Source organism: Quercus lobata, chromosome 7, assembly GCF_001633185.2.
Source record: "Quercus lobata isolate SW786 chromosome 7, ValleyOak3.0 Primary Assembly, whole genome shotgun sequence".
In the NCBI taxonomy this organism is placed as follows: Eukaryota; Viridiplantae; Streptophyta; class Magnoliopsida; order Fagales; family Fagaceae; genus Quercus; species Quercus lobata.
The window spans coordinates 39,574,116-39,600,346 of record NC_044910.1 but is presented as its reverse complement, the minus strand read 5'-3'; the positions used below and the strand labels follow the sequence as shown (position 1 = coordinate 39,600,346).

Sequence of the window (26,231 nt, the reverse complement as noted above, 5' to 3'; positions counted from 1 at the left end):
TCACTACCCTTGTTCATGTTTCACCTCATGCTATGCCTCGCTACAATTTTCAGAGGATAACGTCAATCCTCCAAACTTCTACTTTTCCGTTTTCTCTCCCATCAATTTGGTGCCTTTTTCTTTTCTTTTCTTTTTTTTGCCACTTGTACAATTTGGTCTCGCTAATTACATAATGGAAGCAACAAAAGAAACCTATACATTCACCCACGCGGAATTGAATAGGGAAATTACATTAAATAGCTAGTTGAGAAAATTAAACAAAAATAAATAGATTGGTTAAGAAGAGGAACAAATATATACAGATTAGGGACTCGTCTCATCTCTTCAAGGCCAATTTCCTATCAACATCAGACAAAACAATCTCCTGACAACGTACAACTCCGGCCTCTCCACCATAGCACAACCATCTTTCACTACCCTTGTTCATGTTCCACCTCACCCTACGCATTGCTACAATTTTCGGCGGGAAAACTTCAATAGTTCGAGCTTCAGCATTTCCATTTTCTTTTTCATGTGTATTTGGTGGCTCTTCATCTCTGCATACCAAGGCTAGGTCATCCTCTGGATTTTTTTTATTGCTACTTCTAGAATTTGGTCTCTTTTTGCTCTTGGGACATGTCAATGCTTCCTCAGTTCCAGATTCTGTACCAGGGTCATCGCCATAACAAAGGGCTGCAACAAGATTGACATTTATAGGATAAAAAGAACTGCTGTCTAGCTTATAAAATGCATGTGGTAGAGTAATTGCCAAAAATTACCTAAAGTTTTGGCATCCGTACTAGGACCTTTTGCCATCTTATCATTTGCTCTTTTCACATGCTGTGGCTCAGATGAAAACTCCCGCATGGATAAAGGGGTGTCCCCGCTCTTGTTCAGTGACTTCTTCAATGGGAAAGGGGTATTTGGTACCGGAGTGTTAATAGTGATAAGTGATTCCTCTTCGGTTAGTGACCCACAAAGAAAATGTGGGGTCCGATTTCGTGAGGGATCTTTGTCTACTGCTTTGCTTGTAAGCTGATTAAAAACACAACATAATCATGTTAAAGAAAAGCTTTAGCCTCATCTTAGAACTGCATACAGTTATTATTTTTCTTTCTCAAATCCTACTAATAAAGGATATTTATTAACAAGGGGTCCCTTTGTGTCCAACCACCTGGCCAAAGCATGAGTTCCTGAGCACAATAAACAGAATTGTGGATAATTTACAGTGCTACAAGACTCCCCAGAAGATGAGCCCCACTAAAAAATTTGTTAATTTGAATTATCATCATGATCAGAAAAGGTTGAACCTTCTAACTTGACAGATTTTACTGATACATTCCAAGAATGTCTCCACCCTCCACTACCAAGAATAAGTGAAAATCAGTCAGTCCAAAACATAAAATCAACGATATATTATATGTTGCCATGTTGGGCACATATCCTAAAATGACCAATCCATGAATATGCAAAAGGTGCTTAGGGAAGCCAAAACCAAAACTTATAGAAGTCAAGGTAGGTACTGAAGAGTGAAGATTTTCTTCAGAATTGAAGATAAGAAGAAAATTTTAGCAGGTGAGATCCATAACTGGAACTAGCCAATGAGTTATGGCTCAAATGGTACTTCCTCTAAGAATGAGGTTTCAAGACCCACTTAGCATACGTGTAATTACCAATTAAAAAGAGAAATAAAAAGATCCATAGCAGGAGCTCAAAACTCACCTGGAAACGGAGAACAGTCCCATCTGCAGTGCAATATGCAGCCATGCCTAACATTTAAAATCAAAATTCAACAGTTGGTGGATAATTGATACCAGAAATTAGCTATTCAATTGACTTAGTTCAGAGTTGTATGCATAACTGGATTAGATGACAAATTTCCACTTATGATCAAATGTGAAAACTATGAGTCTGTTTGGATACCACTTATTTTGCTAAAAATTGAAAACTTATTGCTGAAAACATTATAGCAAAATAATTTTTAAGTTATGAATAGTGCCCTGGGACCCAGGATTTACCTAGAAATCTGCATTTTCACAAGTTTGGCTGGGTCGTAACAATGCCGTGAGACCCAGCCAAAAACGCAAAACGCAACTTCATTTCTATCCAAACGCACGTTATGACCATCTATTCACAAGAAAATTATATTTTAGATACAACTGTGCAATTTTGCATTAGATTTATGGTTAATGATCCATCATTGAATAATTTAACCAAAAGGGCCAATCCAGAAATATTCACATGCCACTTTTAAAGGAAGGATAAGAATATATGTATTCTGAGTTTCAATCAACTGATGCATAATTTAAGCAGGGAAACATTCTGTGGAGTGTAGAACCAAAAATATAATAGAACTGTTTCTTGGATCTAACCATCTAAATTTTATTTCGTAATTGTATGCATGCGACAATTCAGAATAGATTTTTTTTTATTGGCAAGTTAAGCACCCAATGGATCCCACGTGACCTTACTCTCCACCTTATACTTGTAAAGGGAGCAGTTGCCTTTTGAGCTAGAGTTCATTGGAGTTCAGACCATAATATATTTACGTTCTTAGGATCTGACAATTGAACTTTTTTACACAGTTTGCTTGCATAATTAGAGATGCAGTGAAACAAATTATTAACAATAAGAGACCCAGATATGATTTGGAATATTGAAAGGAAAAGGCTGATGTAGTTATTTTTGGAGCATGAAAATTAAGTCAATGTATCACTATAGTCTTATTTTTTGTTGTGATAGAAGTAAAATTTACTAGTCATTTAAAGGCATATGCGAAATACCTGTTATTCGTGACACTTGAACACTCCAGATAGCAAATGATGAACAGTAATAACTGTGCAACCCTTGTTGTTTTGTCCCACCAAAGGGTTTTCCAGTGACAGAAACATCATATGCAGCCTTAAGCAAGCTGAGGATTCTCATTGTTCCATCATCAAAGGATAGAATAACACATCTAAAAAGATGAAGAAAGAATGCTTCCAATGTAAGGAACAATTTTAACTTAATAATCCTAATTTGTGCTGCACCAATCATACACTACCTTGGATTTGACAGCCAATCCAGACTGTATATGATCCTTGGCACAGGATGGAGGTCCCACAAAGGACGGTATGGATCACTGCAAACAATTTAAGGTTATAGCTGTTGAGTATGGCATGCAATTATATCACTACTTACAAATTAAACATATCAAAATTCTTAAATAGTAATCACCAATTCTGCCTTCAATGCTTCTAGCAAATGAACTCACAGATTTCAGCCCTTCCTCTCCATAAAAATCATGACACGGAATAAATTCAAAAACGTACCATTAATGGAACTTTTACACAGCTAGAATTTTCATTGCATGTTGAGATCAAGTTTCCTAGAATGCAATGTAAAGTCTATAGTCTTATGCAAGAACCTTGCAGCTCAACTGGCACCTACTGGTGTTTCCAACAGAGACATCTCCCACCTCCCCCAACTATTGAATTAACCCAAAAAAATAATTACATATTATTTCTATTTTTAATTTTAAGTGCTCGCAAAGTTCTTGGAATCATAAATTTTAGATACTGATATCCTAAAAAGGATTTAATTACTTGGAGGAAATCTTATCTAAAGAAAATGAAATTTACAATCTCCAAACTAGGAGGCCAGAATGAGTCAAATAAACTCAAGAGCCAATCTTAATAATCGATCAAAACTTTAAACCTTGAAGTGAACATTAAGTAATCAAAACAAAGCAGTAAAGTAAATGCAACTAGCATAATTCAGATGAGAAATTTAAAATATTTATTAGTGCATAATAAAGGTTCTGTTCCCTAAAGACATGCATACTGCTAGGCATCAAATTTTAAATTCATAATTTATATACAAATTATGACAATGGCTGATACTGCTACATATAAACCTTAGCATGGATATTTCTGTAATTTCCAAATCCAGGCAAAACAAAACAATGGCGATTAAGTTTAAGAAGGTTATCTGAGTACAATACTTCTTACTCCCCATACAAGGACCATATCCCCTACATAACAAGTTGTCTGAGAGTTTGAGACATTTCTACAATTCATGTGCCACAAGAATCATCCATTACATAAGGGCCCACCCAAGACCCATGTTAGTCACATGTCAGGTCACCATACATGAATGGTCTAATCTTTGTATTGTTGAATTGTAGATGCCATAGATTGTGTGAGATTATGATAGAACAAAAATATATTAATTATGGTATTAAACTTAAGGGTAAAATGCAAAACTGACCCTCTAAATTTCTTTAGATTTCATTTCAGTTCTCTAACTTTGCTTTTGTTCATTTCAGTCCTCTAACTTTCAAGTTTATTCAATTAAGGCTTTTCCATCAACTTTTGTTATATGTTGTGGTTAATTTTTCAATTTTATAAATTTTTCTTCAAATTTTTTAAATTGAAAAAATTCAATTAATGATTGAAAAATATTTTCCAGATTTTCTTTTTCCAAAAAATTTTAACAAAAGTTAACAGAAATGCCTTAATTAAATAAATCTGAAACTTAGAGGACTAAAATGAACGAAAGTAAAGTTAAAGGACTAAAATGAAATTTAAAAGAAGTTAGAAGGTCAGTTTCGCATTTTAGCCTAAACTTAACTAGACTCCTGATATTCATGAGATATTATAAGAGCACACAACGGCATTGTTTCACCAATCCATGAGAGAAACCACAATACAAATGGAATTAGGGTTCAGTTTGAAACAAATTGTGGATGTATATTACTCCCTTGGGGCAATAAATACACACTAAAATATATCACCAGAAATAATCTGACACAATATAAACAGAAAGTTTGACTAATTCAAAGACTAAGATTTTAGGCTACAAGAAACTCTTTTCCCTCAAAGTAAAATCATACCATGAGAGTTTGTGGATCCCAAACAAAACTATCAAAGATAAAGGTGCTCAAGGCTTTCAATTGTTTGAAGTTTCGTTTTTCAGGAATGCTGCTAAGTACTTCAATAGGACTTTTATAGACCAAACACACACCATACAGATATATCATGATTACTTATAACAATTTTGATTTAAGTTCTACTTGCCCAAATAATCTAATATTTTTGTGCAATTAAATTGAATTATATACAATTCCAAGAATCTTTATTCAGATTAAATGAAATGTGCACAACAAAACCATCAAAATTTTAAATTTGGTAAGAGAATATTAATGAGAATGTATACAGAAGAGGAATCATATGTACCGTAGGTCCCAAAACTTTAGGCCCCCATGTCCAGCAGTAACTATAACATTTGCACTCTCTGGATCACTGAAAATCATTAACAACAGTGAGCTATATATTTCCATCACGCAAAATAACAGTAATACCAATACCTTGCATCATAATTTAGCCCAATACCCACAGCAATGAGTTTTTAAAATCTTCTCAGCATGCACGTGATTCTAGTGGATAAAAACAATATTTTGCTTTATTGCACCATTGATTAAAAGTGATGGTCTTTTGTCTGTATTGTGTTTGTAGTTCGAGGATTGATGCCTCAAACTGTTGTTGACGTGTACTTTAGTCGGAAAAATTTACTTAGGTATAGTAGTATGTGTACTTTGGAATGCAGCTGCTTTTTGCCTCACATGGACGCATATGGTATTGAGCCAACTCTTGTTGAGATTAAATCTTTATTCTTACAGACCCTGTATGAGTGGTTTATTGCTTTTGCAAGGTTTGAACTTCTTTGTAGATTAAATAGAATTCTTATATTTTAGATTGTAATTCTTTTGGGAACCCTTTGTATATATCATGAATGTTTGAGGTCTCACTTCTTTATGATATAATTTCATATTAAACATCAACATAAGAGATGTTTAATATGAAATTATGCCATAGCCATATCTTCTTCTAACATTTCTTGGTTAATTCTCTTCATACTTTGAGATAAATCATAGAAGTTGCAATGCAGGCACTCCAAAGTTGATGTCAACAACATAAGCAAACCCTTTTAGGTAAGATAGATTCTAATGCAGGACAGGGGTAGCAAAATAGAGATAAAGGGAAAAGAAAGATAAAACAGGACAAATTCCAAACTTCACCACCTAGAATTTGCCCAAAATCCTTGGGCATCACCACCAAACAAGAGAAAACATTCGCTAATCACAAAATTCTTATTCAAATTGACCTTCTAGAGCCTCTTTTTACTTGGCTTCAGGGATTAAATTAAGCTACAATTGCATCCCATAAAATCCTCAATCATAATAAAATTCAAATTCAAAATTCAAAAGTAAAACCAGAGTTAATGGGCTTTACTTTATGTTTGGGTTGATTGGTTTTGGGTTTGGTGTGCTTGGATTTTAATCATGGGCTTTGGGGTTTTGAATTTCGGACTGGGCTTGGCCTTATTAGGAAAGATGGGTGTTGAATTAGTGGGTAACCGGATTGGGAGCACAACCAAAATTATTTCAGAATTTAGAATTTCAGATTTTCTTTGAGATACCAGATTTTATTTTTGAATTTGGCCTTTATCATGACTTAGGATTTTATGGGATGTAATTGTGGCTTAATGTGATCCCTGAAGCCCATTAAAAAGAGGCCCTAGAAATAGTTTGAGGAAGTACAATTTGAACAAGAATTTTCTGATTAGAGAATGTTTTCTCTTGTTGGTGGTGATGCTGAGCACCCTCAAGTGGTGAAGCCTAAGGTTTTCAAGCAAATTCTAGGTGGTGAAGCTTAGGATCTCCTGTTTTCTCTTTCTTTTTCCTTTGCATCTATTTTGCTACCCATGTCCTGCATCAGATTCCATGAGAAAAACATTGGCCTCAATATCACAGATGTTAACCACCACCAGCCAAATAAAAGCATGTGATTTTAAAGTTGCTAATCTGCTATTAAAACTGATTTGTAATTTTATTGATATCTGCATTGAGCTCATCTACATTCTGAAACTAACAACAAACAGGATATATTAGATTCAAATTAAATGCATACCATAGTTTAGACTATCACAAGATAACATTTTACACAATGCAGATAAGGCTGTCTATCATAAGGCCCAAAATCACAGCTAAATAGAAGAGAGAGTTAAAAAAAAAAAAAAATGCACGTGAAAATAATTCTCCTCAAAGTAAAAAACTAGACTGAAGGAGTCCCTCCAAAAAAGCACCACTACTGTGAATTATCATTTTGCACAAAAGATCATCGTAGAGCTGAATATTTTATAAGATGACTAAAAGCTGAATTTAATGAAAATCCATCTTTGGGTATCACTTACCTTTCAAGTGGAGCCCAGGCAAGTGCTCTAATAGGAACTGTATCTGCACTGAAGCAAAGCAGCGGCCTAGTATCTGCAAAGCAAACAGTGGAAATGAAGTTCACCTAAGTATTCATAATGCATCACAATTCAAATCCTTGGAACCATCTTACAATATGCCCGTTACCTTCAGATGAACAGCTTGCAGAAAACTTCCATAAAGCAACCTGAATGTATGACAAACTTCTTAAGTTCTGATACCACATATGAATTCAAAATCACAAGCAAACATGATCTTTAAGAATCAACAATTGATGGTTTTGGCTGGAAAATCTGGCATCAATACGATCAACAGTTATTTATGATGGTAACCATACTAAACCATGTATCATTTACCAAAAAGAAAAACCTATTTCCTTATTCCCAATTATGCAAAAGCATGATTAAGTACTGACCCATATCAATTAGGATGCAATTAGAAGCCAAGAAGAAAAAACATAGTAAATATAAATAATAATAATAATAAAACAAGATATAAAAATATTACTGTTCCATCATGGCATCCAGCAAGTAGGTAATCATGTGGGGGTGAAGCTGACCACTCCACTGTCAGAGGGATGCTGCATTAAACGAAAATGGCATATTAGCTTTTAATCAGATAAAGTAAACCACATAACAAGGTCAACACAGACAGCTGCCTGTAGAAAATAGTTACGGTAACTCATTACAGTTCTGCATTAGTTAAATATGTCCAACAAAATCTTAAGCCCTCCATAATAATGGAGGTGGAGACAATGACCCCAAGAAAAATTTACTTTGAGGAAAGCTTGTTGAAACATGAAAGTCAAGCATCTCAGATTGCATTCAACAGCATATGGAAGATCAGTAAACTACAGACTTTTTTTTTTTTTTTGGGCGGGGGGGTGGGGATAAGTAAAAAGTTTATTGAAAAAAGAAAAGAAAACAAGGGAGCTACCCAAGTACAGAAGGTGAATATTATGGGTGCAATAGAAAAGAAACAGAGAAACAAGAAAAATAAATAACAAGATGGAATTCATGAAGACTCAAAGAATCAAGGGATTTCAGTCAGAGAGTGCAAATTCCAATCATATAAAGTCTTCAGCAATATATAGTTTCAATTAAGTAAGACTAAAAAATAGAGTACTTGGAATGTAAGTTTAGTAAAGTAGAAACATATATGAAGGGGCAGTAAGATTCGATGGTCAAGAGATACTAAAGAGCGAGAGCTTCCGATATCTTGGATCAATAATACATAAAGATGGAGAGATTGCCAACTGTCTTGTATAGTTGTATTAGAAAGGAAGTCAAACCTAGTCTCTATGACAAGAACAATTTGTTGCCAAATTATTTTGTACATGAACCAAGCTCGAGCTCATCAACAAACTAGATTACATGTTCAAGCTTGGTTCATTTTCTTATCAAACAGGCTCAAGCTTGTTTATAATCTACTTGATTAACTTATTCCTTTCCCAAATATAGCAAATGATACAACTAAAATTTTTCAATCCTTCAAAAAAATATATTCTAAAACTACATAACTAAATTATAGTCGAGATTATATTATTTGAGTTGATTAGATAGTATGATTTTTGTTTATGAACTTATAGAAAGTAGATCCACCAACCTTGTATTGTTTCAATTTATGTATAATTTCTACCCCGAAATAAACTATTTATATTATCAATAAATTACAAATAATAATTAGATATTTTAAGAACATATTACAAACTTACACAATCCAATATCAAGTCTATATAACTATATAAGTATATTTTTATATATGTATACATATAAACATATAATATTTACTAAAATCGAGCTTAATACTTATAAACTTGTTCATGAACACATTATTGTGTTTAATCTTGGCTGGTTTAATAGATAGTCAAGCTTAAACTGGGGCTTGAACTTGACTGTTTGACATAAATAATCTTTTTCCTTAGTAAAGCCTGAGCTATTCAATAGCTTGGTTCTTGAATCCACAGCCTCACCTTCCATCTCATTCTTTATGGCATAAGAAAGTGCCGGTTGAGCTAGAGCTCATCGGGAAGTTAACTTTCTTTTCCATTCCAATAAACTTCCAAATCAGTAATCAAAAAGAGAGAAACTGACCTACCTTTGTATGCCACCGCATTTCAATAATGAACCTCTGAATACAGGCTCTAATTTTACAAAACGGGGATCTGTACCCTCCTGATGCACAGAGGAATAGATAACTTTCATTGTACGAGGAAGAGGAACCTCCCAACTGCATTGACAGGGTTGGCAAAACAAGATACAGATTACAGATTGTAATAAATATTTTAGCTGTAGAAGCAAAATATTGCAGAAGAATGATGTTATATGAGGACATAATCAGAAAAGGATAACGTTCAATATGGAATTTTTAAGTCCAATTTGTTGCAATACACCAATTTTACCATGTTAAAGTAGTTTGATATTCAAACTGGGATAATATTTTAGCTTTTATTTTTACTTGCCAAGTCCACCTTTTTTGTCCTACAGCTCATTCTTTGTGGGTGCATATGCTTCATATCTTTGGGATTCATTGGGTCATGTCAGGGTCTATAGCTAGCTTATTATTTTGTTGGTGGCAATGTGTTGGGAAACATAATTCCAATATTTGGATTTGATCCTAGGATGTTTGATGTGGATCATTTGGATGGAACAGAACCGTTGTTCCTTCGAGAATACTAAGAGATCATTAGTTCAGTTGCAAGACTTGTGCCAACGGACTCTCTTTGATTGGTCTAGGTGTTGGGTTCTCTCAAATTGTTCTTCTATCACAGTTTATTTCTTCCCTTAGAATTGATTCTTGATTTCTATGCTTTCTGTGTTTTCTGTTGTCTTTTGTTGTTCACCATTATGAACACCTTGTACTTTTCTTCCTTTTTTATTTTTAAAAATATTACTCTTATAATCTTATTACCTAACCAAAAAAAAATTGTGTAATCCAATAATCCCCCCACTCCCAACTATTGAACTATAAAAAATTAAAATTAAAAAATTTTAATTTCTCAATTTTAATTTGTCTATTTTAGCTTTCCAGCAAAAAAGAAAATCTATGACAGTCGGTGTTAATTTATGCAACCTTTATTTTGCATAATAACATAGTTCATTGATTAAAAAGTAACCATGAATGCTCCCGTAATATAACAGAAAAGAAGAAACTGCAAAACCATCTGAAAAGACTTGATAGATATAGGCAAAAGAAAGTGGAGACAGAATATTTAAGGGGACAAAAAAACCAACAACTGAAGCAGATTTCTTACACTTCCAGAGATCCGTTCCCCAGCAAGACAGCAAGATAGCCCATCCGATGCTTACATTTGGATTGACATGCATTAGAAGGTCGCCACTTAACATCCCATGCAACCTTCCCATTATGAGCTAGGCATAATACAACTCTTGGCAAAGCAACATCCTTTGAAATCAAGGAACTAGCTGAGCTAGTTCCTAAGGAACCTTTGTCAGACACATTATCACTTGCAGCAAGTTCCTGTCCAGAGTAATGTTGTATTTGATTATTTGTAACAGAAGATCCCATGTCTTCATTTTGTGTTAATAACAGTGGACTTGTATTATCACTGTGGCTCACTGCCCGCTTCTTATGTTTCAATCTTCTACTCTGCATAGGAGTTTCAAGTGCTAGTTTACATGCAGATACGGCTCGCTTCTGTCGTTTTTGTTTTTTGCCAGTGTCTTCTTGTACAGAACCTTCTTTGGCATTCCCAGGAACCTCATCCACAGCATGTGATTCCAATGAATCTTCTGTGTGTTTAACAGCCAGAGCTTGAACAGCCAAATTATCAAGAGATTGTTCGATCAAATTCTTTCTAGGTCTTCCTCTAGGCCTCTTTGATTGAGTTGTGTCTTCTACTGGCTTCTTTCTAGGTCTTCCTCTAGGCCTCTTTGATAAAGTTGAATCATCTATCACAGCCCCATTATTTTTGGTTCCCTGTTTTGGCTTTGCTAATGAAGTTGGCACCTCTTCCTCATTCACGCCGACATTCATAAGACACCATATTTGAATGACACCTCTACCGGTAAGTGGGGCACCCATCATGTGATATGAAGTTCCCGGAGGATGAGCAGCAACAGCGATAAACTGGAAAGTACGAAACCAGAAAGAAGGCAGGCACACAAAAATGGTTTAACGTAAATAAGCCAAGTAAATCATCACAAATTCTCTTACAAAAAATCAAACTGCACATCTAAAATTCTTATAAAGGAGTATATCTAATTCTTCTTTCTTGTAAACAAAACAGAGAAATTATTTTGCTATAAAGCAATGAATAACAATGCTCAACAGCACGAATTAGGACAATGTCCTCTAACTATTCCAACTAGCCATTTTTAGATGTTACCCCATAATATCACAAACAATTGCCTAAATGAAACTAACTCAAAATTCTTAAATGGCACACTGCCTAACCAAATATAAATAAAAGATTGGCCTTTGGCAATCAACATTGCATACTTGATTAAGATATTTGTTGTTTTTAAAAATAAGCAGAATGCTTCTTCTTCTTTTTTTTCTTTTTTTGGTTGTCAATATCAAAGTACCACACACATGCATGCTTGACTAAGATATTTACAATTTGAAAAAAAAAATTGGTAGTCAATATCAAAGTTAGATAAAATTTTCCTCCATGTTCAAGTATCAATCACGTAAGAATTAAGCAAGTTGAAATTTTCCAAGCCAAGAAGCTTTCTGGATATGACAACATTTAGTTAAAAAGGATTTTTATCAATGAATAAGAGAAACATGGAGGATAGACAGGCTAAATTGTGTTAAGGTCCAATACAGATAGACTTATTCTCTGCTTTTGATTATCTATTAGAACCATCCAAATGAAGTAAATTTTCTGAACACATAATCTTACAAACAAGGATAAGCTATCTAAACATCAAATCCAACAACCTTTTGAGTTTTGACAAGTATCAATTAAAAGTACACACAAATGTGGGGGGGGGGGGGTGTTTAGCCCCCAAAGATTTCCAATAAAGTAATATATTTACACACACACAAGAAAAAGGAAATATATATATATATATATATATAGAGAGAGAGAGAGAGAAGTACCTCACATTTATTATGATAGTCTGGCGTTTCACGAATTCTAGGACACCAATCCAAAGCCCAAACATGCCCTCCAACATAGATAACAAAGTCTTTGCTGCAGCAAGATCTGTTGAAAGAAATTTTGCAAATGTGCATATCAATCATCAATAATATAGTCATCATAGATAGCAACACTGACAGAAATTGTAAACCTTCTTTTATAATAGAAATTGCCAAAAAAATTTAAATTCAGCACTAACATCATCAGCTAAAACATAAGAAAATCTAGAAGTCCTATCCTTCTAATTCAGTTATATTTTATAAAATAATAGATGCAATTATTTTTTTGATAATTAATAAACTTCATAAAATAAAAAATGCAATTATTTTTTATAATAATATATGCAATTATATTACACAATTCAATTGGAAGTAGCACTTAACACAGATAACAGGCAAGTATTGAAACAAACGAAACTCTTTGAACTTGCTACAAGAAGCCACTACCCAAAAATTTCTGTATACAAGAAAAAGAACCAACCTGAAAAACTACAATTAGCATTGAGCAAGCCCCATAACTGTGTGCAATACAAGCACATGATTAAGGAAAGAAATAAGCATCAACTATGAGCAACATCATGTGCCCATTTAGTATCTTTTTTTGATACCGCACTTTTTCAAAGTGTAGCTTTTTTTAACTTCACTATTTTCTAGATACAGCTTTTTAAGACAGCCCATTTTCAAAAAGCTGAAAAAATAAGTTAACTGGCATCATATCATCAGTGATAACTATTTTTGTTTATCTGATAAGTTAATTGCGAATCTTTTTTTTTTTTTTTAATATGATAAGTTATGCACCTGGTGTACCTCACTTTCCACCTTACTCTTACAAGGAAAGGAGATGCTAATTCAGCCAGAACTCATTAGCATCATTAGAAATATTCATATCAAAAGTCAATGAAAATTCATACAATATTTTTAATTCTTCAACATAATCCAATAAAAATAACTATCACCCTAAATCTAATGACATAAACAGTGCAGTGGTACACTTGTGTACCAGCACTACATTACATGAGGGTTCTACATGCTATTCATGTTCTGCACATTATTTATTCCTTCTTCCAGTTATTTTACAACCAAATTTTCTCCAAACACACAAAAATAAAATAAAATAACTTGGTGGATAATGGACTAGTGAATAGGATGGCACTATTTCATTAACTTGCAACTACCATTTTACTCATCAACACCAATATATCAAAGAGTCACCTCTAACTAGATGTACAATGTGGTAGCAAACCCTATTCAACATAAATACATAAATAAAGGAAATTCCAACATCACCCTCATTATCAAACTTTTGTAAGATTCATATAACACACATACTTTCCAGCCATTCTCACAATCTGTTCAATAACCAAAACACACAGAGGACGAAAATTTGCATAGAATTCTAGTAAATAAACAGGAACACTAAGATACTTTCCTCATGACTGACGCACAAAAATATCAACAGAAAAAAAAGTAAAGTTTATTGTAGCATTAACAAGTTTCACAGTTTATCATTATATCAGTGTGAAATCAATGTCCTATGAAAAATACCTGGATTCCACATATTCAGCATCCCCAGATGATCCCTCCTTCTACAACAGCATGCAAACCAAATAAGGGACTTGTATGGCAGAAAATTGTGTAACAAAAAACCCCCACCCACCAAACTACAAGAGGAAAAAAAAGGAGGAACTTGTTCTAATTTACCTTAGGAACAGTTGCAGAAGAAAATTGAGGTAAGTGTATTCCACTAACAACATCTTTCCCTTCAGGGCTTCCCACTTCACAGGCAAAGCTAACAGTTCTTGGTTCATAATTAAAATACTTCCATTCACTGCAGATATGGAAATTATAATTTATAATAATAAGAATGAGAACAAAAAACAACAACAACAACAGCAGCAGCAGCAATAATGATCATAATAAATAATAACTGCCATAATCATAATCTGAGCTTGCAAAAAAATCTGACATCCATTTTGTATATTATAGGGTAACTTTCTCGTCCCTCAAATTTGGGGCATGCACGAGTTTAGTCCCTCGATTTTTTAGTCCTTCAAATTTTAAAAGTGTAACAATTTAATCCTACTGTCAACTTTCCATCCAATTTTGCTAATGTGGCAAACAGTTAGCTGACGTGGATGCCCCAGGATTAGGATGGAAAGTTGATGGCAAGACTAAATTGTTACACTTCAGAAATTTGAAGGAATAAAATAGAGTACTTGAAAATTGGGGGACCAAAATTGCGCATGCCCCAAATTTGAGGGACGAAAAATGAAATCAACCAATCACTTCTTCAACAAAAATTCCTAATCGAAGCTGTTGTCCACGAGCACACCAGATAATCTGCTCGTAATCAATAATGTAAAACAAAAAATAAATAAATAATCATAACTTGATCGCGCTTTCAGCCTCTTTGATAAGGGCTTTTAAATGAACCTAGCAGCTCCTCATGAGTAACTAATTCAAAATTCAAGATTCCAAAGCCAAACTAAAGTTTCGAGCTTCAGCCTAAAGTTTGTATATAAATTCACATATATATATACACACACTCATATGTATACTCATTGAGCTTAGCTCGTTTAATAATCGACCTAAACCTAGAATTGAGCTTGATTTGTTTAACAATCAACTGAACATAAATAACATTTATTCAAAGCAAAGCATAAACAGCTCAGTTCATTCACAGCCCTAATTACTTAGCTAAAGTTCAAAATTGCACATACATTCATACATACATATATATGTATATGCGTAAAATTAGGAGGCATTGTAAACCTTATGAAGGTGATTGAGGAAGATAATCGCTTAATTTCGCTTTCTTCAATAGGAGCATCGTCTTCCTCTGCCTCTCCGCAAAGCTTAGAGATTGCGTCTATGGCTTTGAAGTGATTCTCCACCGATTCGTCGAAAGCCAAGACCGTAACCTTTTCGCCATTGCAATTCTCTGCAAATCCCGATGGATTCTCAGCGTTCGCTGAAGGAACTGGAGCATCCTTCTTCTTCTTCTTCTTCGCAGTTCCTTCGGTTGTTGTCGTCGTCTTCTTCTTCTTCCCGCGCTTCGCGCTCAAAAGCTCAGAAATCGGAGGTTCCTCCATATTTTGAAATTACCGGTACAGAGGAACCCTATGCTCCATGTACCGGTTCAAATACCGGTCTATGCAGGGAAATTTCGGACGTTTCGGGCGATTTCGACTATGCCCAGAGGGCCGAGATCGTGAGTCTGTGACTGAGCTCCAATTTTTGAAACCCCAAAGGAAAACTGATGTGGTGAGAAATATTATAGACTATTTTTTTTTTTAATAAATTTAATGCACTCTATGTATACATGTGGGGCCCAATAAATTGTGGCCTGGCCCATTTATTCATTAGAGCCCAAAGCCCGAGCCGAGGAAGATTATAGCCCAGACTCGGTAATACGAGTACAAAATAGTCTTGGGTGCAGTCGAGGACGATTCAGTCCTCGATATGTCCGAGGTCTCACTAAAAGGAAGGGCAAAAACGATATAAGAGTAGTTTGGAAAAAATCTAAAATATCTAGGTCAATAGAGAAAGATTCGCTGGAAAATATAACGACTAGGGAAAGCTGCCCTTACTGCCATTCAATACTCTGCACCTAACAGAGTCATTCTCTTCAGTCATTCTCTTCATTCTCTTTGGGTATGGGCTGATAGGACAAGTATCAGTCCTGGAAAATCGAACCCCACACGTGGACGTTGGATAAGGGATGCAGGCTAGTATAAAAGGAAAAATAAGCTATCCGGGAGAAGAGACTAGGAAAAATGGCCAAGAACCAGAGCCTCCCAGCTCGCCTCCAAGAGAAAGACTCCTAGGGCGCACACGATTTTAATTACGTATGCCCACCACGAAAAACCCACTGTCTTGTAACCAAAGCCTAGCATTTCAAACCCACGCTCTACAAATGATATTGTTTGGGCCTTTTCACATGCGAACCCAACACTATTACGGGTCGTTACAAATCGTGTCCTCACAATTGGCGCCGTCTGTGGGAAAGGCTTGTGTGTTGGCATAAGCGGTAGGTCGAGACAGTTCCCTTGTCATTTCTAACAGCCGGTTGCAGTGCTCTAGCGTAAAGTTCCACTAGGGGCTATGTTTCTTTACTAGGGGCTACGCTTCGTAGCGTCAGCCGCACGGATGGTTCTAGGGGCTGGGCCGAGGAGCTAATTCCCTTAAAACCAAGGTCTCGTGCCATAGCTGAGGGGTTAATTCCCCCAACTACTTAAAAATTGAGTTTTGGACAGAATCAAGGTATTGCATAGTCCTTGGACTCAAACCTATGGGGAAACCAACTACTTAGAAGAAAAAACTGAGTTTTGGACAGAATCAAAGTATTACATGGTCCTCGGACTCAAACCTATGGGGAAACCAACTACTTAAAAGAAAAAAACTGAGTTTTGGACAGAACCAAGGTATTGCATGGTCCTCGGACTCAAACCTATGGGGAAACCAACTACTTAGAAGAAAAAACTGAGTTTTGGACAAAACCAAGGTATTGCATGGTCCTCGGACTCAAACCTATGGGGAAACCAACTACTTAAGAGGAATTCTAAGTCGCTCAGTCCTCAGACCAAATACCAGAAAAGGTCAAGGTTTTGAAAGTTATTAAAAAGATGGTGAAACGTCTTATTACTCAGCGACCAACAGGGGGGTACATTTTGGGTTATATATCCTCAGATGAATTACTTCCTACATGGCATCGAGCATTCAGCCATCACTTCGTTCAAATTTGGGGTATACAACCCACTTCCAAGTCAGTCTTATTGTACACGATAACTCCAATAAAATTCATAGTAGTATCTTTTATCTTTGTAAGGGATTTTGGCCCTAAGTATCGCTTTCTCAGGTCGGCATTATTGTGCCGAACAATGTTATTAAGTTCATTATGAACACCTTTTTCTTAGTAAAAGTTTTCTACCCTAAGTGCCATTTATTCAAGTCGGCATTATTATGCCAGATAGTTCCTATAAGCACAGAGCAAGATCTTTTTATTTACTGAGATTTCGGCCCCAAGCATCGTTCATAGTATAAAAATAAAAAGAAAGAAGTTACAGGATAGTACGTCTATTCACGACATAACTATTTCAAAAGAAAAGATAGAATATACGAAATCAAGAAATGACGACCTTTATTAATGTAAAGATGTGTTACAGTGTACAATGAAGGGCTTAAACGAAGCCTATATAGAAAATGAGTTACAAAAACAATAAAAAAAAAAAAAAAAAAAAAAAAACAAATAAACAAATAGAAATCTTTTTAAGCTTTGCTCTCAAGTCTTTCCAAGCTCTGCCCCAGTGGCACCCATATTGAGAGGAGGACCTTCCTTGGTGGGAGAGGAGAAGAAGAGGAAGAAGGAAAAGCACCAGGATGGATCTGGTGGTGGAAAGAAGAAGAAAGAGAGGCAAAAGGAGGCACCAGTGAAGGAAGAGAGGAAGAAGCAGGGATACTTTGTCCCTGCGTCAGTCCTGACTCCTAACACGCTGGTGCCATGTTAGCTATGCTCATAAGAGAGCGGCTGGTACTGATAATGGGTGATCCCAGCTCAGCCGTACCAAAAGTTTGACGCAACGAGCCCCTGCTTCGGATTTTGACTGAAAGGAGGATGAGAAGTATCTTGAGTCTCTCCCATCCCTACCTGCGTCAGTCCTGACTCCTAACACGCTGGTGCCATGTTAGCTATGCTCATAAGAGAGCGGCTGGTACTGATAATGGGTGATCCCAGCTCAGCCGTACCAAAAGTTTAATGCAACGAGCCCCTGCTTCGGATTTTGACTGAAAGGAGGATGAGAAGTATCTTGAGTCTCTCCCATCCCTACCTTGACCGAGCCATTTTGAGCTTCGCAAGAACGTGGCATTTCTGGGAAGGGTATGGTCTTTTCATTCCCACTCCTATCTTGGACTTATCACGATTCAAGGTGTAAGCAAGCGGATAAGGGAAACTCTGGGGGAGGCTAAAGATTTTTAGACTTCAAAAGGATTGAAAGGGCTTTGTGTAAGAGAGATAACCTCTTGCTTTCCTTCTTATATGAAGGTCAAAACAGGAGGCATTTAATCTATCCATATTTCCAAGAAAGTTGGTAAACGAGAATATACCCATTCCACTTCCCCATACTGTCAATAACCGTCGAATTTAAATGGTCTCGTAAAGGGAAATCATTAAAGGCGCGTTTTGGATAATCAAACGGTAGGAACGCATTGTGAATGAATTCAGAGGAATGTCTCATAGCCCGGTATGTCTCCTGGGTAGATGAAGAGACACCAACATTAATGAAGGACAGAGTTAAACGAGCCATAATAAAGGTTTGGCACTACCAAAACCCTCCTCTCCAACCAAGAGGTCGGACAGCAGGATTTTGAGGGGCTATTGTGGGGCCCAATAAATTATGGCCCTGGCCCATTTATTCATTAGGGCCCAAGGCCCGAGCCAAGGAAGGTTATAGTCCAGGCTCGGTAATACGAGTACAAAATAGTCTTGGGCGCAGCCGAGGACGATTCAGTCCTCGGCATGTCCGAGGTCTCACTAAAAGGAAGGGCAAAAACGGTATAGGAGCAGTTTGGAAAAAATCTCAAATATCTAGGTCAATAGAGAAGGATACGCTGGAAAGTATAACGACCAGGGAAAGCTGTCCTTACTGTCATTCAATACTCCGCACCTGACAGAGCCATACTCTTCAGCTTTTTACAACCACCCCCAACCATTTTGGGTATGGGCTGATAGGACAAGTATCAGTCCTGGAAAATCGAACCCCACACGTGAACGTTGGATAAGGGATGCAGGCTAGTATAAAAGGAAAAATAAGCTATCCAGGAGAAGAGGCTGGGAGAAATGGCCAAGAACCAAAGCCTCCCAGCCCGCCTCCAGGAGAAAGACTCCTAGGGCGCACACGATTTTAATTACGTATGCCCACCACGAAAAACCCACTGTCTTGTGACCAAGGCCTAGCCTTTCAAACCCACGCTCTACAAATGATATTGTTTGAGCTTTTTCACGTGCAAACCCAACACTATTACGGGTCGTTACAAATCATGTCCTCACAATACATACATATATATATATATATAGCATTTAATAAATGCAAAAGATAATTTGTTTTTAAAATCATTGTTATTAATTCCGTTTCGAACCCTGTTTCGGTATATATATATATATATATATATATAGCATTTAATAAATGCAAAAGATAATTTGTTTTTAAAATCATTGTTATTAATTCCGTTTCGGACCCTGTTTCGGTTTGTCTAGTGGAACGGAATATTTCGGTACCGGCCTATTTCGACGTACCGTTTCAAGGTGTTTTGGGATTCCTAAAAAAAAATATATATATATATATATATAAGTATATGAGCACACACATATACAACCTATTATTTATAATTTATTGTGTAAGTATTGTGAAAATATTATCAATAACATTTTTCTAATAATCATATTTTTTTTAAAAATAAATTAATATTAATATAAAGTTATAAACCACTGTAGGAAAATAAAAATAACACCTCTGAGTTTCTGACATTTGCTTTTGAATTTTTTAACTTTTTTTTGTCATTACCAAAGCCACTCATGTGATGGGCTTAAAAGTTGAAGTTGAAATTTGAAATACTCTAGAAGACACCAGACACTCAGACAATGGAAAATAAAAGAGCAAAACACCAGTCCCACTAACCAGTGGATACAAAACGGAAAAGAAGAAGAAGATGATGAAGAAGTGGGCTGGGACGCTAGGTTCATTCAGGTAAATGGTAGGCCGGCGTTGTTTGGACCTTTACTATTTTTTTTTTAATAACAGGCTAAATCCTGTACCGGCCGGAATTTGCATCTCGGTCGGAATTGGCCGAAATTGTCCAGAATGACCGGAATGGCCTGAAATGACCCGAAATCTGACCCGAAGTGGAACATGGGGTATTCTGGTATCGGTTTGCATATCAGTACGAAAAATTCCGGCCGTTTCGAAACGGAACGATATCAATAACAATGTTTAAAATAATAATAAAAAAATTTGCATAATTTCTTTTTTAATTAAAGAAGTGATAACCCAAGTTTTGCCACACTAATTGGGCAAAATTTGCTTAATAGTTTATTTTTTGGAAAATTTTAGGTAAATAACATAAGGGCGAAATTATTTAGTTATTTAGACTCTTTTTGGAACCCAAAATCGAATTTATCAAACTCAAGTTTCAATTAGTTTAAGTTGCATGGCAGTTTGACGTTGTAGGGCTAAGGGAGCTAAGAACATATGTTGGGCTTTGCGCCTTGTCCGAGAATACTTTGTGGTCCGAGGGCAAATAAATAGTCATGAGTAGGTAAAGCTTAGGATCCCATGAGTGAGCTGTAGGTGAGAATGCTAGGGAAGGTAAGTCGAGGAGGAGTATCTCCTCGACTAAGTGAAACAGAGGTCAGAAGGAGTGTCCAGTCACCCAGGATGACCTTTCTGGAAATTCTAGTGATAATGATATACGTTATAAACGTATAAGACAACTAAGAAGTGGGAAATATTTAATGGAAAGTTGCTATTACCGTATTGAATGTTTTGCAACTAACTCTCTGGCCGCATTAATGAGGAAGTGATACCTAAACAGTAGTTTTCAGCCTTACAGCTACTCTCCAGAGACTTTAGGAAGGTGTTGATATGACAGAGATCAACACCAATAATCTAATCTGTACGTGGAGGGAAAAGATGAAGAAAAAGATATAATATAAAATAGGAAGAAGGCAGTGGGAGGAAAGGATTGAGAAATTGAGAGAAAAACACTGTAACAATCAAGAACTGAACTTGTAATCAAACTTGAGAATAAATATATAAGAACCGATCTCCTTGAATTGTGCCAAGGACGATTTTCTTTTGATTAAACCAATCTATCTTCATTTTCTTTTCAACTGGATCCGCTACACTTGTTGTTTGACTCATTAAAACCCAGTTTTTCAACCTACTCTCTATAAATTCATTGTATTGGGCTATTTAGCCCTAAGTTCATTCATCCTTTAGGCTTGAGATCCAAATTGTGTCCTTACAATTGGCACTGTCTGTAGGAATTTCTAGTGCTGTAGTGATTTTTACATCCAACCATGGTAGGTTTAGGTCTGAATCTGGAGGAATCTATAGGGTCCCAATGTCAAGATCATTTTGTTAATCTTGAGCACAGAAGGGACCGGGAAGTTAATGTGCATACCACCCATACTAGTAGGAGTCAGTATTGAAGCGGGAGCCACCTTTCTCATGAGGAGAATACCAAAGCCATGCAACTATAGATTGATCACTTGAAGAGGAAATCGCACCACAAACAGCAAAGGCAAACCCCCTCTAATTCTAACTTCTCTTTTGACGATGAGGATGATGGTAGTTATAGACCCAAATCAAGAACTCCTCCTAGTGAGTCTTTCTCGTATGATGAAGACTACTACCATAAGTGCAAAAATATGAACTTATCTTCCAAAGGCTTGGGAAATGATGAGATGAGCAAAGCATTCAACCAAATTTCCAGATCACATTTCACGCGCAGAATTAAGAGAGGGAGGCTTCCTTGGCGGTTCACCCAGCCCACATTCATCATGTACAATGGTCGAACAGACCCCGTGGAGCACGTAAGCCGCTTCAACCAGAGAATGGCTGTGCACTCCAAGAATGAGGCTGAACGGTGCAAAACCGCAAGTGCACAGTATCGTAGTTTTATAGTAAAGTGATGAGAAGAGTATCGTCCTCAGGGACTGGTAACTTACTTTTGACAAATACCAAAATTATGCTAATCTCAATTTTATCTAGAGAAGTCACTAAGGTTTTTGTAATTGGAATTTAAAATAAAATCAATTTAAATAAAAGATATGCAGAGGAAAAGAAAAATGTTGCTTGAAAATCAACTTAATGAGAAAGAAACTTCTAGGAAATCGATTTCACCTAATCCCTCACTATGCTTTACTCATCTAACTAATTGAATTTAATTCTCTCTGTTTGTTAGCAATCTCCAAACTCATCCAAAATCCTCTTTCGATAGTCAATTGGAAACAATCTTGTTCATCAATTTACACAAGAGTATGCAATTTAATAAAGTAAGAAAGCATTAAGACCAACGATTTTAATACTACATAGGTTCATACAAGTCTTTCGATCTCTATATTTACCTATGCTGAAATATTCAAGATCTATCTTATAATCCCCTCTTTCGACAGCAAATCACAAGATTAAAATCATCTAATTAATGACCAGCTAATTAGAAGCAATAAGTTTAGAATAAATCAGACAAACATGAAGAGAAATTTGTTCAAATTAACATAGAAAAGCAAGCATAGTTCGAAACTAGATTACATCGTTTTCCTAGAATAAAGAAAGTTTAGTTTATGCTAAAAATTAAATCCAACACAAACGAGTTCACCATAATTTTTTCTGAGAAGATTGGAAAGAAAATAAATGTTGAAAAATTCTCTATTCCAGCCCTCTCTTTCTTTCTGCTTCAGCACCTTTCTTCCTTTTTCTGCTTCAGCGGTTGCCTTTATTTTTTCTCTGTTTCGGCTGCCCTTTTTTTTCTCTTCAGCGTTCCTTTTTTTTTTTTTGCTTTTTGCCCTACCTTTTTAAAGTCCAGCCCTTTACTTGTTGCAGCCTAACACAGGCCAAAAAGCCCAAACGTTTTTCAGCTTTTCAGCCCAAACGTTTTTGCTTCAGTTTAGCCACTCTTTCTTCTTGTTTTTTCTGCTTTCTTCTTTTCTGGTTCAGCCCAAAAATGTTACATTCAGCCCAAAACGTTTTTTTCTTTTCTTTAGGTTGCCCTTTATTTTTCAGCCCAAGTGTTCAGCTCAAAACCTTTTTCAGCTGCTTCATGTCTCTTTATTTGAGTAAATCTTCATTTTCTTCAAATCTGAAATAACATTTAAATAACAATAATGAAGTCTAAAATCAACAAAAAAAATAAAATAAAATTAGACTAAAGTTTAAAGTTGAGAAGTGATAAATTACACTCAATTATGCAAGTCATCAAACACCCCCAAACTTAGAACTTTGTTTGTCCTCAAACAAAAAGAAAATAAAATAAAAGACAACTTTAGACACTATAAGCTAGACCCCATAGAGTAATATCATCACTCACCAAGCCATGATCTGAATTTAGATTTCAACACTAGTAACTTACTCTTTTAACATCAAAGATGGCAGGAAAATCAATCAAAAATTTAGCAATTTGTCAAGCAAGAGTTAAGCATTTGCTTCAACCTAAAGCTAAGTCCTTGAGTGTGTGTGAAATAGTCAATTTAACTCCAAACCACCAGCAAATTCAGATAACAGTAGAACAACTGAAATCAGAAGAATTCTCTCAAAACTTAACCCCATAAGTCCAATTTTCTACGAGAAGGGGAGACCTTGAAAACATACTTAGACAGATACTGAGAAATGTTCAATGAGATTGATGGGGACTCTGATGACGTGGTTATAAGGATTTTTAAGATCAACCTGCCTGCCGAGCATGATTTGAGAAAGTTTTTAACCAAGAAGTCGGTAAGGAGTGTAAGTCGGCTTATGGATCGTATTGACAAATACAAATGGGTTAAGAAAAACCAGCAACAAGGGAATGGAAAGGCTAAGGTTATCCCTTAGGACAAGAGGGATTTCAGGTCGGACAAATACAATAATAATAGGCCCCAAGGGGATTTTGCTAGGTAATCTAGGTCTACGACTTCTCGGGTGGTAAATACGGTGTTCCGAGAGCTAGTACATCAAGTCTTGGAGAAGATCAAGAATGAGTCATACTTCAAATGGCCAAACAAGATGGGAGGAGATCCCATGAAGCACAACCAAAGTCTTTATTGCTAGTATCATCAGAAGCGAGGGCATACCATCGAGGACTGTAGAACTCTGTGGAATTATCTAGAGCAACTAGTCAGATATGGAAGGTTACAACAGTTTCTGTATCGACCCAATGGGCAAGGAGACCAAGCAATGTCAGGGGCTTAAGGGAACGCTTCTTCAAGGCCCCATTTGAGCACAATTAATGTCATCTTTGCTGCACCTGGGAGAACTAGTTCTCATCCTTCCAAGGTGATGTCTGTAGCTCAGCTGCCCACCAAGAACTCTAATTCTGAGCCAAAGACGGTTAGAGTGGAGATCCAACTGACACTGATTTTTTCGGACGAAGACAAGATTGGAACCATACAGCCACACGATGGTGCTTTAGTGGTCACCCTCAGGATAAGAGGGTATGATGTGAAGAGGGTGCTTGTCGACTAGGGTAGTAGTGCAAAGATTATGTACCCTTACTTGTACAAAAGGCTAAACTTAAAGCCTGAGGATTTGACAACCTATGATTCACCTTTGGTGAGCTTTGATGGGAAAGTTGTCATCCCGAGGGGTCATATTATATTGCCCATGCAAGCAGGTTCAATGGTGGTGGAAGTAGACTTCATTGTGGTGAATGATTATTCCCCCTACATTGCCATTGTGGCAAGGCCCTGACTCCACGCCCTAGGGGCCGTTTCTTCAACTCTGCACTTGAAGGTGAAATACCCCTCGAGGGACCAAATTAAAGAGCTTATGGGGAAAAATCCATGGCTAGACAGTGCCTCGTGGCTGTAATTATGCATCAACCTAAAGTTGAGTCCTTGTTCTTTGCTGAGGGGGGCTCATAGCAATCAAGGGTCCCGATCTTATCTACAAATGCGGTGTCGGAAGAGGCAAAGTGTGAGAGGTTGGAGAAAATTGTTATAGATGGTGATCCAGAGAAGTTTTTTCAGGTTGGAGTTCAGTTGCCTCCTCGGGAGAAGGAAAAGCTGTTGGCATTTCTAAGAAGGAATATTGATGTGTTTGCATGAAATACTTATGAAGCTCCTAGGGTGGATCCGAACTTTCATTTTCCATCACCTGAATGTTAACCCAGTTGTCCTCCCTAGGAAGCAACCACCTCGGCGTTCATCTAAAGAGCATTCTGATGTTGTCAAGGAGGAAGTAAACAAGCTTAAGCAGGCTAGGGCTATTAAGGAAGTGTTCTACCCTGAATGGTTGGCCAATACAGTGGTAGTGAAGAAGAAGAATGGGAAGTGGCGGGTATGTGTGGACTTCACAGATCTAAATAAAGCTTACCCTAAGGATCCTTTCCCAATGCCTCGAATAGATCAATTGGTGGATGCCACTATAGGCCATCCTCAGATGAGCTTTCTAGACACCTTTCAAGGGTATCACCAGATACCTTTGGCTTTGGATGATTAAGAGAATACAGCTTTTGTTACTCCTATTGGAAATTACTACTATAAGGTGATGCCATTTGGTTTAAAGAATGTAGGGTCTACTTATCAAAGAATGATGACTAGAATGTTTAAGCTGCAGCTAGAAAAAAACATTGAGATTTATATAAATGGTATAGTGGTTAAGAGTAAGTTGGAATCAGAGCATATTAATGATCTTGGGAACATCTTTGGGATCTTAAGGAGACATAAGCTGCGACTTAATGCTTCCAAGTGCTCTTTTGGTGTCGGATCAGGGAAGTTCTTGGAGTACATGGTTACACACCATGGAATTAAAGTCAACCTTGATCAACTTAGAGCAATTAACAATTTACAACTACCTCGGAATCCTAAAGAGGTCCAGAAGTTGACAGGGATGACTACTACCTTGAACCGGTTCATTTCTCAGTCATTAGACAAGTGTAGGCCTATCTTCCAATTATTGAACAAGTGGAATGAATTTGAATGGACCAAGGAGTGTGTCTTGGTCTTCCAGCAGTTAAAGGAATACTTATCTCGGCCACCCATTATGTCCAGGCCTGAGGTGGATGAGGTTTTGTTTGCTTACATCACGGTGGCTTCTTATGTGGTGAGCTTGGTGCTAGTACGAGTTGATGGTGGTGTGCAGAGGCTAGTTTACTATGTGAGCAAATCATTGCATGAGGCTACTGGAGAAGGCCATTTTGG

General features: G+C 36.6%; 1 protein-coding gene across 13 annotated transcripts; it reads right to left on the bottom strand.

The window, feature by feature from the left end:
- Positions 1-170: 170 nt before the first annotated feature.
- Positions 171-15,604, bottom strand: LOC115952771. 13 transcript variants are annotated; one of them, XM_031070016.1, is made up of 17 exons: positions 15,110-15,604; positions 14,039-14,165; positions 13,883-13,923; positions 12,299-12,404; positions 10,485-11,320; positions 9,329-9,460; positions 7,739-7,811; positions 7,379-7,418; positions 7,213-7,285; positions 5,196-5,261; positions 3,023-3,100; positions 2,763-2,935; positions 1,702-1,748; positions 1,290-1,342; positions 1,154-1,172; positions 759-1,014; positions 171-672 (listed from the first exon to the last, which is right to left on the bottom strand). In XM_031070016.1, exons 1-17 carry the CDS (start codon positions 15,427-15,429, stop codon positions 317-319), a joined length of 2,796 nt encoding a protein of 931 aa, XP_030925876.1. In that variant the 5' UTR covers positions 15,430-15,604; the 3' UTR covers positions 171-316. The 13 variants fall into 13 exon arrangements, 10 of the variants coding, with proteins under 10 accessions (XP_030925876.1, XP_030925879.1, XP_030925877.1 ...); XM_031070019.1 differs by having other exon boundaries at positions 12,304-12,404; XM_031070024.1 differs by lacking the exon at positions 171-672 and adding an exon at positions 1,998-2,106 and having other exon boundaries at positions 942-1,014.
- Between the last annotated feature and the right edge of the window lie 10,627 nt (positions 15,605-26,231).